This window comes from Cervus elaphus, chromosome 24 (genome assembly GCF_910594005.1).
Source record: "Cervus elaphus chromosome 24, mCerEla1.1, whole genome shotgun sequence".
NCBI classification, from domain to species: Eukaryota; Metazoa; Chordata; class Mammalia; order Artiodactyla; family Cervidae; genus Cervus; species Cervus elaphus.
The window spans coordinates 23972534-23987467 of NC_057838.1; the positions used below are offsets into that span (position 1 = coordinate 23972534).

The following is a 14934-nucleotide window of genomic DNA, read 5'->3' on the forward strand; positions in this document are numbered from 1 at the left end:
CCATGCCCGCCCAGAGACGAGTTGTCTAATGGTGGACTTTCAGGCGTCTCACACCCCCAGCTGACCTTGCTGTCCCCGATGTGTGTGTGAGGGTGGGTGTAAGGGGAAGTTTCTGGGATGACTTGGAGACAGGCCAGACCTACCGTCAGAGCTGGTGCCCACCTTAAGTCACTTCCCTCGGCCCCTCCCTCCACCACTACCCTGGGGAGGTAAGAGGATTAACCCAAGAATGCCAACTTTCCAGACATGCTTCAGAGTCAGCCCTGCCCAATCCCTCCCCCAGAAGCACAAACTTGGATGGGTGAGGTGTGGCGGCAGCAGAGAGAGGCGGGGCGAGAGGAGTGAGACAGGCCAGAGAAGTAATGGGAACCAAGTCCTGACCGGCCTGCTACGGGCTGCCATTTTTACTCTGGGGAAAATGGAGAGCACTTGGACATTTTCAAGTCAACAAGGGATGTGTTGTGATTCATGTTTTTTAATTTTTATTTAAAATATTTTAAAATATTTTATTGGAGTATAGTTGATTTACAATTTAATAGCTTCAGGTATTCAGCACGAGTGAATCAATATTACATATACTCTTTGAGTCTTTTCCCATATGTCATTACACAGTGCTGAATAGAGTTCCTTGTGCTATCCAGTGGGTCCTTATTAAGTTATCTATTTTATATATATGTTATTTATATATATATGTAGTGTGTATATGTGAGTCCCAATCTTTCAATTAACCCTGCCCCCACCCCACCTTCCCCCCTCCGCCGCCGTAACCATGTTTGTTTTTTACACCTGTGATTCTATTTCTGTTTTGTAAATAAGTTCATTTGTACTATTTTTGAAGATTATTTTTTTTAATTTGTCTTTCTCTCCACCCTACAGCTTGTAGGATCCTAGTTCCCTGACCGGGGGATTGAATCTGGGTCCCCTGCAGCAGAAGTGTGGACTCCTAATCACTGGAACTCCAGGGAGGTCCCTGATTCATATTTTAAAAGAATCACTCTGGCTACCGGTCGGGGAGTATCATGGAGGGACAGGGCTGAAGCAAGGAGGCCAGGGAAGGGGCTCTTGCATTAATTCAGGTGAGAGTGAATGGTGGGTCAGCCTCCAGTGGTGGGGGTGGAGGTTGAGAGAAGTGGGAGGAGTCTGGATACATTTTGATGGGAGAGCCAGCAGGACTGAACAGCAGGGGCTGTGAAAAGAAGAGTCGGGGAGGACTCTAGGTTTTTGGCCTGGACCGTTGCAAGCAGATGGTTCCCAGAAGCTGAAATGGGGAAGGCTGAGGAAGAGCGGATGCTCTGTTGTGGACGCATTACATTTGAGGTAACTGCAGACAGCCAAGGTGAGATGCCAGGTACAAGATGGATGTACAGGTCTGGAGTTTTAGAGGGGGAGGTGGGCTGGAGCTAAACTCTGGGCTATATTTCAAAGCACGTTGAAAATGCCCATAAGCCTTCACATAGTTCTAACGGGAGTCTATTCTGGATAATCTTTCTGAGAGGCAATTTGACAATATCTCAAATATTAAAAAATATATATGCTTTGGCCAAGCAATTTTATTTTTATAATTTTTTTAAGGTTTGTAGTTTCTTTTTTTTAAAAAAAATATTTATTTGGCTGCTCTGGGTCTTAGTTGTGGCATGCAGGATCCTCTTAGTTGCAGCCTGTGGGATCTAATTCCCTGACCAGGGATAGAATCTGGGCCCCCTGCCTTGGAGCATGGAGCCTTAGCCACTGGACCACTAGGGAAGCCCTTGGCCAAGAAATTTTAATTCTGTATCATCTGTATATTATGTATATAAACATTATATAAGGTAAAGTTCACTAGCAGGGACCTGGTTAAATATAACTTGATATTTCCATTACAGTGTGTTCCCCTGCATCTATTAAACATAAAACAAAACAAAATCATCATCTTTGAGTTGCAGTGAAAAAAAGCAGTTGCAGGACAATATGCGTAATGTCTAATATCATTGGTGCTTTTTAAAAATTAAAAAAATCTTTATAAACATTTCATTTGTATAGGCAGAAATAATAGTCAGAATGATATAGAAATAACCCAAGTAAAGAGATTGAGAGGAAGATACTTTTTATTTTTTATGTATTATTTGAATTTTTACCATACTGATATATAACTTTTGAAATTTCAAAGTAAAAAAAGAATTTTTATTGACATATAGTTGATTTACAATGTTAATTTCTGCTGTTTAGCAGATTGACTCAGTTATACACATATACACCTTTTTTTGGTATTCTTTTCCATTATGGTTTTACAGAATATTGAATATCATTCCCTGTGCAATACAGTAGGACCTTATTATTTATCCATTCTATATATAATAGTCTGCATCTGCTTACCCTAAACTTGCAGTCCATCACTCTCTGACCCCCTCCCCCCTGCCCTGGCCCCCCCTTGGCAACCACAGGTCCGTTCTCTGTGTTTCTTTTTCTCTCTGTTTCTTTTTCTTAGATAAGTTCATTTGTGTCATATTTTAGAGTCCACATACAAGTGATAATCATATGGTATTTGTCTTTCTCTTCTGACTTTAAAGGTAAAAAACATGTTAAAGGTCAAAGATGCGTGGGAACCCAGAGATGAACAAACACAAATGCTGGTCGGCAGAACAGGTTGTGAGCTCAGGAAGTCCCCTCTGTGCTGGCCAAGTTCTCACGGGTGAGGGGACTGGCGCCTTTACTACTGGTGCAGGGTTGGGACCATTCAGTTAGTCACAGAGCAAAGAGGAAGTGGTTGCTGGGCACAGCGAAATCAGGAATGAATCCGGCTTATCAGGCAGGGAGATTCAAGTAGGAGAGTGAGAGGAGGGTGGAGATGGGGAAACACAGAAGAAAGTGGGGAGTGAGGGAACACAGTGTTTTACTGAGAGGGACCGGGCAGCAGCAAATACTGCTGAAAAGTCAAGGAAGATGAGCACAGAGGAGTCACTGCAGCTTTCCTGGAGATCTTGGCCTGGAAAGAGCTTGAGGGGGGCTGAAGCCAGAGGATGAGAAGGTCAGAGAAAAGGGGGAGGCCTCTCTCAGGCTGGGCCAGACTCTCTGTGACCTTCTCTGAGGCTGTTTGGAGGCAGGATGGAGAGGTCAAAGGTAATGGCGAGAATCCATTGTCCTGTCACTCCCAGGGCAGGGAAGGGGGCTGGGGAGACCACCCGGTTTGGGCAGGCCCTCTTCTAGCACTAGAACAACAGAGTCCCCACCACCACCCGGATTGTTCTACTAGCTCCTTATTGCACAGAGGGGGCAGGGGAAGGCTCACATGTTTATGAACAATTGGACCAACCAGCCCATTTGCCTGCACGCCCTCCACTTCCACCCCTCCCCACACTACCACTTACTGTAGCTACCAGTCAGCCAGGAGAGGAAGGCCTTAAAAAACAGCCTGCACAGGCCCTGCTAGCGGGCTCATGATGTTTGCACAGGCATGGGGCACATCATGTTGACTTCGTGAGCTCCTCACTCGGGCGAGGGTGCAGCTCCAGGAGAGTGAGAGCAAGATGCTCTCAAGTACACAGCCTAGAACAGGGGCCCTGGCTTCCCAGCTCTGAGGATGGAAGCGATGCCAGAAATTAGAGGTGAAAGAGGCAGGCCCAACCACAAGAACCGGAAGTAGCCCACATACGTGGGCAAGCATCCTGGGCCTCATCTCAGGAAGTGGGTTCCAGGCTGTAGGACACATAGACTCACCCCAGTAGTAAGAAGAGGACGGTTGTACCACCTGTGAGCAGCAGTCGTGCCATGGCGAGGATGAGTCACTGTGATGTCAAAGCTGCTGCCCTGACGAGTGCAGGCCTCTCCCCACTGCCTCAGTGGATATCTCATCACCCACCTGATCGCACACACAGGATGGTTGGGAGTCGTCCTTGGCCCCTTTTCTCTGTCACTCCCGTTACACCCATCCATGAGTCTTCTCAAGTCCACCTTTTAGCTCCATCTCCAGTCTATTCCTCTCACCTGAATCCCAGCATCCTTCCCCTCTTTACCAACTCCAGTGGGAGTTTCCTGATTGAACTCCCTGATGCCTCCTGTTTCCACCAGTCTTTTGTTTCGTAGCAACCAGAGTGATCTCAGTACAACATACAGCTGACCACCACATCCCCAGCTTCAGACCCTGATGCCCTCCTACTGTCCTCAGAATAAAGTTTAAATTCCCTAATGTTGCCTGCAAACTCATTTATGATCTTGCCTTTGCCTAGGAGCTTTCCTCCACCCTCTGAGTTCCACCCCTGAACTTCTTTCATTTCTACCCATAGTGGGGCCCTCTCCTGGTTTTAGCTCAATAGGGTCTTTCTACATGGTGTACCCTTTTTCCTTCTCTCCTGGCTTACTCCTACTTGTTTACTTTTTCACTGAAAAAATTGAAGTATAACTTACATACAGTAAAATTTACCCTTTTTGGTGAATAGTTCCATCCCCCCAAGAAATTCCCTCATTCTCCTTGGAGCCAACGTTAGCTCCCATCACCAACTCTTGATAACCACTGATGTGTTTTCTGGCTTGCATTTTCTATAAATGGGTATCCTATAAGTGGACTCATTCAGTATATATGTGTAGCCTTTTTGAGAATGGTTTCTTTTACTCAGCATAATGAATTTGACATTCTTCTATGCTGTCGTGTGTGTCTCTAGTCTGTTTCCTATTTGTTGTTGAGAGTATTCCATTGCACAGATGTACAACAATTTATTTTTTTTTCACCAGTAGAAAGAACATTTGGTTTTTTCCCACTTTTTGGAGATCATGAATATAGCTGCTATAAACATCTTTGTACAGGGTTTTGTAGGCACAAACTTTCTCATTTCACTTGGAAAAACACCTAGTTGTGTGGGACTGCTGTGTTACTTTATAAGAAACTGCCAAACTGTTTTTCAAAGTTGCTATACTAGTTTATAGGCTTCCTGGTAGCTCAGCTGGTAAAGAATCCGTCTGCAATGCAGGAGATCCCAGTTTGATTTCTGGGTTGGGGAGAGCCCCTGGAGAAGGGATAGACTACCCACTCCAGTATTCTTGGGCTTCCTTGGTGGCTCAGATGGTAAAGAATCAGGCTGCAATACGGGAAACCTGGGTTCAATCACTAGGTGGGGAAGCTCTCCTGGAGGAGGGCATGGCAACCCATTCCAGTATTCTTGCCCGGAGAATCCCCATGAACAGAGGGCCTGGCGGGCTACAGTCCTTGGAGTCGCAAAAAGTCAGACACGCCTGAGCGACCATGCACAGCACAGCATACTAGTTTGCATTCCTGTCACAATATAGGAGACATTGAGTTGCCTCACCAGCACTCAGCTGGTTTGTTCACCTGTTTGTTCATTCAATTTCTTGACATTCTACTAAGCACGTAGAGGTACTGCATTGGAGGCTTTTTTTTTTTAAGTTCTTTATTGAATTTGTTACAGTATTGTTTCTGTTTTGATTTTTTTTTTTTTTTTGGCTGCCAGGCATGGGGGATCTTAGCTCCCAGACCGGGGATCCAATTTGCACACCCAGCATTGGAAGGCGAAGTCTTAACCACTGGACTGCCAGGGAAGTCCCTGCATTGTAGTTTTAATTTACACTTCCTTGATCACTAATGATGATGAGTCTACTCACTCTTCTAAATCTCTGCTTGTCGTTCACTTCTACCCAAAACCCACTACTATACTTGCTTTCTCTGTAGACTAATTACTTTCCTGTCCTTTGTGGTTCATGACAAAATAGAGACGCTTTGCAACCAGAAGGACCTGGCTGTGTCAATTAACCCTTTCTCTGTTGGTCCTCACACTAAGCTCATCTTAGTAAAGGCGACTCCGCTGTGCGCATACTTGAGGATGACGGCTTCATGGCACCCTCCAACAGACGCAAAGCGGAAGCAGCAGGCCGGAAGTGGAAGTGCGGCGGGGAGTTAGCGGCGTCTCAGTTGCCATGGAGACTGGAAAGCGAGAGAGGCTGTCGGCTGAGTCTGGATCCTACGCTTTCGCTGGGGCAACGTGGACGCCCACCCCGCGTCTGGCCCGGATGCGCAGCCCCAGCCAGTCCACCTGGCTGTCCTCCCTCGCCTATTCCGAGTCCTTCCACCATGGCTTCGGGGGTCGGCGCCGCCTCGCCTCGCAGCTCCCGCTCCAGCCGCTCCCCGAGCCGCAACTGTTGCGCTTGCGCCCCACCTCTCTGCGCACCCAAGACATCTCCTACTTGCTCACCGGCGTCTTCCGCAACTTGTACACCGCCGAGGTGATAGGACAGGAGGTGAGCTCGAGTTTGATCAAGGCCCGCGGCAGCGAGGATGCGCGGCACGAAGAGTTCGTGGACCAGCTGCAGCAGGTAACAGGGTACCGCGCCCCGCTCGCTTCTCCGCGTGCTCACCCAGGGGATGGCGGCGTCGCGTCTGCGGCCGTGCTGGGGACCCAGGGCGCGACTCAGCCGCTCGGCAAGTGTCAGCTCCTGTCGGGTGCAGCCGCTGTTCCAGGCTCTGGGTACGCAGCTGGGAAAGAGCAGACCAAGTCCGTTCCGCCGTATTTCTTACATTGTAGTGGAAGGACACTATACACGCTCTCAGGCAAATACACACGCTCTACACACATAAGGTGTATATCTGTAGCACCTATCTCTCTTCACATCTCTACACACACAATTGCATATATAAGTGAAACAGCAGAAAGCAGAATAGTTGTTTCCTGGAGATGATAAAGCTAAAAGTCACGTCCGCTCTGGGGTGCCTGCCTTTGTCCCACAAACCGCAATCTTAACTGAGAGGCATGCATGCCCAGATTTTAGGAAACATGCCGTCTCTGGAACAGCAGCTCTGCTTCCTTATCTGTATAAGGAGGAAAGCAGCTGTCCTGAGTCCTCTCCGATAAGGCTGACTGCTGGCCACGCTGCCCACGACTTTCTTAAAGGAGTCTCAGCTGAATGCTTTCAAGCAGCTGAGGTGAATTCTGAAGGGGTCGACAGCTGGAGGCTTTCAGTTCACTATGCTCCCTGCAGCCAGGTAGCAAGTCCTTCTATCCTGAATGACACAACCCTCTGTCTACCACAGGTGGTGTGTTAACTTGCATTTGGTATTTCAGAGTTCAGATGACAGACGTCTTTACTGAGAAGCCAGTAGTCAGGAGACAGGATTTGAGACTTGGCACTGTTCCTGACTTTACTCTAAAAAGCTTTAAGCCATTTGCCTCCGTGGGTCTGAGAGTTCAGATCTGTCTGTTTAGACCGGGTGGTCTCTGCAGTTCTGTGACTCTTCTGTGCTTCATGGGAAACAGTGCTGCTTGTTGGAGGTTGAGTAAAGCTGTGTTGTCTCACCGTATTTCTGTGCATCTGATCACCCACCTGCCAGATTCGGGAGCTCTATAAGCAGCGGCTGGATGAAGTTGAAATGTTGGAGAGACACATCATTCAGGCCAGTGCACGGGCCCTTGCGGAGAAAGAGCGGGCCATGCACCAGGTCAAAGTACAGTTCCTTGAGCCCTTTATCAAGATGCCTCCAGGTGTGTATGATGAGCTGCTCTAGGCCCTTCACCCTAACCGCCCCCCCTCCAGTTGTTAATATATTACTGTATTACCCCATTCGTCTTTTTCTCTTTTTTTTTCCCATTCGTCTTTTTCAAAGACTAATGGACGTCATGAAAATTAAAACTTGTGCATCAAAAGACTCTTACCAACAAAGTAAAAATGCAACCCACAGAACCTCTCTAGTCTTTTTCAAAATGTTTGGAGAGTGAGTTGCACCTGTGTTGTTTCATTATTCCAGAACCTGCCAGTGTGCATGTCTCCAGAGCAGGGACTCACCTACATAACCAGCACACAACCCGCTAAGCCAGGGAGTCAGCATTGAGGCAGTGTTATTCTCCAGTTCACAGATGGCCCGCAGGTTTTACCTGCTTCCTCACAGCATCCGTTTCTCCTCTGCGGTCTAGCATCCTGTCTAGGAAGCTGTGTTGCATGCCACTGTCTTGTCTCATTTTTAGACTTTTCACTTGGGACACTTCTTTGAACGTTTCCTGTCTTTCATGTTCTTGACCATTGAGTTTTCCCCCAGGTTTTAAAAATTGTGGTAAAATGCACGTAACATAAAATTTACCCTCTTAACTATTTTTAAGAGTACAGTTCAGTGGTATTAAATACATTCATTATACAAACATCATCACCATCCATCTCCATAACTCTTTTTCATCTCACACAACTGATATGCCCATTAAAAATACCTTCACAGTCCCTCCATCCCTCCAGCCCCTGGCAACCACCATTCTACTTTCTGTCTGTATAATTTTGACTACTTTAAGTAGTATTCAAATAAGTGGAATCATGCAGTGTTTGTCTTTTTAGGCTAGCGTGTTTCACTTAGTGTAATGCCCTCAAGGTTCATCCATATTGCAGCCTGTGTCAGAATTTCCTTCCTTCATGTGTTACATAATATTGTGTTTATATATGTATTTTGCTTATCCATTCATCAGCTGATGAACTCTCGGGTTGCTTCCAGGTGTTATTAGCTGTTATGAATAATGCTGAACATGGATGTACAAATAGCTCTTTGAGATCCCACTTTCAGTTCTCTGGTTTTGTGTCTAGAAGGGGAATTGTTAGATCATATAGTAGTACTGTTTTAATTTTTTGAGGAACCACCATACTGGTTTTCACAGTGCCTGTACCATTTTTACTTTCCCACCAACAGTAAACAAGGATTCCCATTTCTCCATATCCTCACCAACACTTATTTTCTAGTTTTTTGATGGGGGTGGGTGTGGGGTGTGTGTGTGGGGAGGGGGGCTGTAGCCATCCTGATGGGTGTGAGGGGGTACCTCATTGTGGTTTTAATTCTGCATTTCCCTGATGATGAGTGATTTTGAATATCTTTTCATGTGCTTATTTACCATTTGGGTACCTTCTTTGGAGAAATGTCTTTTCAAGCCCATTTTTTTTGGGGGGGGGTAGTTTCACATATTTATTGGGAGCCATCGGGGAGGGGACCTCTCTCCGTCAATGGAGGAGCTCACAGTTTCTTCAGCCACTCCAGGCTTGGGCCCCGGGGGTCCTGAGGGTAGCTGGGCATGTTCCCATCGTCTCAGAGGGGCACTGGGTACTTATAGGGTATGGCCCAGTTGATCATGACTGAGTACTTGGTGTTGGGGCTGAGTGTGGGCAGAATTACAGGCAGGCCCCCACTGGTGAAGGATGCCCCCAGCACTAGTTCCTTGGCACAGACATTCTTGAGGAAGACTGCGATTCTCTCGGCCACCCTGATCTTAGCGGCAGTGAGGGCGGGCAGAGCACTCCTCAAGCCCATTCTTAATTCATCATATTGTTGTTGAGTTTTAGGAATTCTCTGTATATCCTGGTTACTAATCCCTTACCAGATATATATGATTTGAAAATATTTCTCTTGTTGTGTGGGTTGCGTTTTTCCTCTGGTGCACAATTTTTAATTTCCATGAAGTCCAATTTGTTGATTTTTCTTTTGTTCTCTGTGCCTTTGATGTTGTAGCTAAGAAACCATTGCTAAGTGCAGTGTTGTGAAGTTTTGGCCCTGTGTTTTCTCCTAGAGTTTATTAGGTCTTGGTCTTGGATTTAAGGTCTTTGATTAATTTTGAGTTGCATAGTGTTACAAAAGGATCCAACTTCATTCTTATACATAAAGATGTCCAGTTTTCCTGGCATCATTTGTTGAAAAGCCTGTCCTTTTCCTATTGATTGGCCTTGATGCCATTGTCAAAAATCATCTGACCTTATGTATGAGGGTTTCTTTCTGGGCTTTCTATTCTATTCCATTGGTTTCTGTGTCCACTTATGCTAGTACTACCTTCTTATTGCTGTAGCTTTCTTGTAAGTTTTGAGATCAGCAAGTGTAGGTCCTTCAGCTTTGATTGTTCAAGACTGTTTTGACTATTGGATAGTCCTTGAGATTCCATAATAGATTTTAGGATGGGTTTTACTGTTTCTGTCATAAAAAATGTCATTGGGATTTTGATAAAGATTTCATTGAACCTATATTTTGCTTTGGGTAGTACTGACACTTTTAAAAGAATATTTTGGCTATGCTGGGTCTTTGTCCTGGCGCTCAGGCTGTTCGTTGCTATGCACCGACTTTTTCTAGCTGCGGCGAACAGAGGCCACTCTCTAATTGTAGAGAGGCTTCTTGCATGGGCTTCTCCTTGCAGTGGCTTCTCTTGTTGCTAGCGCAGGAACTCTAGAGCGCCGGCTCAGCAGTTGTGACGCATGGGCTTAGTTGCCCTGTGGCGTGTGGAAGCTTCCCAGAGCGGGAGTCGAACCCGTGTCCGCTGCATTGGCAGGTGGATTCTCAAGCACTAGGGAAGTCCCAATATCGGCATTTTTAAAAATATGAAGTCTTCTAATCCATGAACATGGAATGTATTTCCATTTATGTCCTCTTTCATTTTTTTTTTTCATCAGTGTTTTGTATCTTTTATTATATAAGTCTTTGATCTCCATGGTTAATTCTCAAGTATTGTGTCCTTTTTGGTGCTCTTGGGAATGGAATTGTTTTCATAATTTTTTTTTCAGATTGTTCATTTTAGTGTGTAAAAATGCATCGGATTTTTGTGTGCTCACTTTATGTCCTGCTACTTTGCTGAATTCACTTATTAGTTCTAAGAGAGGTTTTTTTGTGTGTATGAAATCTTTAATGTTTTCTGTGTGTGTGCATGGCTGTCAGACTCAGCCATGTCTGACTCTTTGCGACCCTATGGACTGTAGCCCACCAGGCTCCTCTGTCTTTGGGATTCTCCAGGCAAGAATACTAGAGTGGGAGACTTCCTTGGTAGTCCAGTGGTTAAGACTCCAGGCTTGCAATGCAGGGGCCCCTGGGTTCGATCCCTGGTCAGAGAACTAGATCCCACATGATGCAACTACTGTATGCTGCAATGAAGATTGAAGATCAGACCTGGCACAGCCAAATAAAAATGAATTAAAAAAAAAAAAAGAATACTGGAGTGGGTGGCCTGCCCTCCTCCAGGGGATCTTCCTGACCCAGGGATCAAACTTGTGTTTCCTGCATTATAGGCAGATTCTTTACTTCTGAGCCACTGAAGAATCCCACTGTTTTCAACTTATAAGATCATATCACCCACAAACAATAATAATTTTACTTCTTCCTTTCCAGCTTGGATGCCTTTTAATTCTTGCCTAATTGCTCTGATTAGAACTTCTAGTATTATGTTTACTACTAATGGTGAAAGTAGGCATTCCTGCCTTGTTCCTGATCTTAGAGGAAAAGCTTTAAGTCTTTCACCACTGAGTATAACATTTGCTATGGGTTTTCATCCATGATTTTCATTATGTTGAAATAGTTTCTGGTTGTCCCTAGTTCTTTGTGTTTATTTTTTTAATCATGAAAGGATGCTGAAGTTTTTCAAACAATTTTCTGTATCAATTGAGGTGATCATGGGACTCTTTTCCCCTTTATTCTGTTACTGTGGTGTATTACATTGATCGAGTTTTGTATGTTGAAGCATCCTTGCATCACAGGAATAGATCACACTTGATAATGGTGAACTATCCTTTCAGTATGTTGCTGATATTTTGTGAGGATTTTTGCATCAGTGTTCATAATGGATGAGGTCTTTTTGTAGTGTCTTTATCTGGCTTTATATGAGGGTAATGCTGGCCTCTTGAATGAGATAAGAAGTGTTCCCTCCTCTTCAATTTTTTTGTGAAAAATTTGAGGATTGATATTAATTCTTTAAATGCACTTGAGAAGAATGTGTATGCCATTATTGTTCGATAGAGTGTTCTTTATGTCCATTAGATCTAGTTATTCTATTGGGTTGTTTAAATCCTCTGTTTCATTACTTGTCTTTTTCCTGGTTCTTCTTTCTATTACTATAAATGGGTACTGAAGTGTCCAACTAGTATTATTGTAGAACTATCTATTTCTCCCATCTGTCATTTTTTACTTCATTATTTTGATGATCTGTCATGAGATGTGTAAATGTTTATGCTTATTATATCTTCTTGCTCTATTTAATCTTTTATTGATATGTAATGTCCTTCTTTGCTTTTTGTAACCTTTTTTGATTTAAAAAGCCTTTTTTTCTCTATTAGTATAGCCACTTCCTCTCTTGATTACTATTTGCATGGAAATCTTTTTTCATCTTTTCATTTCCAATCTATTTGAGTTATTGGATCTAAAGTGAGTCTCCTGTAGACAGCAATCTAGTTGGATCATGTAGTTTTGTCTATTCTGCCAATTTTTGTCTTTTGACTGGAGAGTTGAATCCATGTACGTTTAAAGTGAAAGAAAGTGATAGTCATTCAGTCGTGTCCAACTCTTTGCAACCCCATGAACTGTAGCCCACCAGGTTCCTCTGTCCATGGAATTCTCCAGGCAAGAAAACTGGAATGAAAAAAAAAAAAAGAAAGAAAACTGGAATGGGTTGCCATTTTCTCCTCCAGGGATCTTCCCAAACCAGGGATCGAACCCGGGTCTCCTGCCCTGCCTGCATATTCTTTACCATCTGAGCCACCAGGGAAGCCCAAATTACATTTAAAGTAATTACTCAAAAAAAAAAATAAATAAAGTAATTACTCATAAGGAGGAACTTCTGTCACTTTGCTATTTTTTGGTCTTGTATCTCTTTTGTCTCTCATCTCCTGCATTAGTTCAGTTCAGTCATTCAGTCTTGTCCAACTCTTTTGACCCCAAGGACTGCAGCACACCAGGCCTCCCTGTCCATCACCAACTCCCGGAGTTTACTCAAACTCATGTCCATTGAGTCGATGATGCCATCCAGCCATCTCATCCTCTGTTGTCCCCTTCTCCTCCTGCCCTCAGTCTTTCCCAACATCAGGGTCTTCTCAAATGAGTCAGCTCTTCACATCAGGTGGCCAAAGTATTGAAATTTCAGCTTCAGCATCAGTCCTTCCAGTGAATAGTCAGGACTGACCTCCTTTAGGATGGACTGGTTGGATCTCCTTGCAGTCCAAGGGACTCTCAAGAGTCTTCTCCAACACCACAGTTCAAAAGCATCAATTCTTCAGTGTTACTGTCTTATTTTGTGTTTAGTCAGTTTTTGTAGTGAAATGTTTAAATTTCCTTTTTAAAATTTTCTTTTGAGTATATTCTACAGCTGTTTTCTTTGTGGTTGCCTTAGGGATTACGTTTAAAAGCCCCAAATTATAACATTCTCATTTGAATTTATACCAGCTTAACTTCAATAAATACAAAATTCTTTGTTTCTTTACATCTCCATCCCCAACCCTTTTGGTTGTTGATGTCACAGAATTACATCTTTATACATTGTGTGCCCAGAAGTACCAACTAATCCATTAGTCTTGTAAATTATGTAGAAAATAAAGACTTGGAGCTATAAACCAAAATCACTATAATACTGACTTTTATGATAATACTAGCTTAATATAATACTAACTTTTGGGGGCTTCCCAAGTGGCACTAGAGGTAAAGAACCTGCCTGCCACTGTAGGAGACATAGGAGACTCAGGTTCAATCTCTGGGTTGGGAAGATACCCTGGAGGAGGGAGGGCGTGGAAACCTGCTCCAGCATTCTTGCCTGCAGAATCCCATGGACAGAGGAGCCTGACGGGCTATAGTCCATGGGCTGTAGACACAAAGAGTCATGGCTGAAGCAACTTAGCACATAACTTTGAACTTGTTTTTTTGTTTTAGCTTTAATAGTTTTTTTTCCTTTTAAATGTATTAGTCTCTTAAATCATGTAGAAAATTTTTATGATTATCCATGTATTTACCTTTATTGACATCTTTATTTCTTCATGTGGCTTGGAGTTACTGTGTAGTGTCCTTTCATTTCACATTACAGAACTCCTTTGAGCATTGCAGGTCAGGTCTAGTGGTAACAAACACCCTGAGCTTCTGTTTATCAGGAAATGTCTTAATTTCTCTATCCCTTTGAAGGACAGTTTTTACTGGATATAGGATTCTTGGTTAATAGTTTCTCCTTTTAGCACTTTGAATATATTGACCTTCTGGCTTCCAAAATTTCTGTCTAAAAATCTGCTGACAACTCTATTGAAGATCTTTAAATGTGATGAGTCACTACTGTCTTGCTACTTTCAAGATTCTCTCTTTGTCTTTCAAATATTTAATTATAACGTGTGTCGATATGAGTCTTTGAGTTCATCTGATAATTCGTGAGCTGCTTGGATGTTTATGTTCATGTATTTCATTAAACCTGGGACGTTTTCAGCCACTGTTTCTTTAGCTATATCCTCTCTGCCCGCCTTTCCCCTTCTCTTCCTTCTAGGACTCCCACGATGTGTGTACTAGTCACTTGCTGGTGTCCCACAGGCCTCTTAGACTCTCTTTACTTTTCTTCAGTAGTTTTTCCTTTTCCTTTGACTCAGTAATTTCCTCTTTTTATATCTTCAGGTTCACTGATTCTCTCTTATGCCTGCTCAGATATGCTTTTGAATCCCTTTAATAATTCATTTTTCATTTCAGTTAGTGTTCTTTTCAGTTCCAGCATGTCTTTTTACCTTCCTTATAGGTTTTCTGTCTGTTGATATTTACGTGTTTTTGTACATCATTTTCTTGATGTTCTCCACATGTTCTTTTATTAATAGCTCTATGAACATCTTCAAGACAGTTGTTCTAAGCCTTTGCCTAGTATAACTGCAATCAGGTCTTTTTCAAGGACAGTTGCTGTTGATTTATTTTTTTCCTTTGAATGGGCCATACTTTCCCATTTCTTTGTATGTTTTTGATTTTTTTGTTGTTAGATAACTGGACATTTGAATCTAATAATTATGTGACTTTAGAAATCAGCTTCTCTCCCTTCCACAGAGCTTGCTGGTTATCTTGTAATTGTTTTTGGTTTTGTTTGTTAGTTATTGTCAGCTGTGTGTGCTGAAGTTCAGCCTGAGCTATAATCTGAAGGTTCTTTTCTGAACCCTTCCCTGAGTGTATGTGGTCATGTTCTGATCTTTCCCTCATCTGCAGTTGTTTTTGAATGTCTCAGTCTTTAATATCTG

The 14934-nt window shown here is 43.5% G+C and overlaps 1 protein-coding gene and 1 pseudogene across 9 annotated transcripts in view; one reads left to right on the top strand and one right to left on the bottom strand.

The window, feature by feature from the left end:
* Positions 1-14934, top strand: part of DLEC1 (DLEC1 cilia and flagella associated protein) — a 96107-nt gene that overhangs the window by 5740 nt on the left and 75433 nt on the right. For 2 of the 9 annotated variants that reach the window (XR_006337506.1, XM_043885818.1), the window contains exons 2-5: positions 877-1076; positions 2547-2668; positions 5439-6297; positions 7310-7460. Coding sequence is in view for 7 of the 9 variants with exons in the window: in XM_043885818.1 (XP_043741753.1) it covers positions 5902-6297; positions 7310-7460 (547 nt within the window). In the remaining 2 variants the exon portion in view is untranslated. Of the gene's footprint in view, positions 1-876; positions 1077-2546; positions 2669-5438; positions 6298-7309; positions 7461-14934 lie in introns of those variants that run through there. The other 7 variants (XR_006337505.1, XM_043885817.1, XM_043885811.1 and 4 more) reach the window with 6 other exon arrangements.
* On the bottom strand, positions 8963-9256 carry LOC122683178 (annotated as a pseudogene).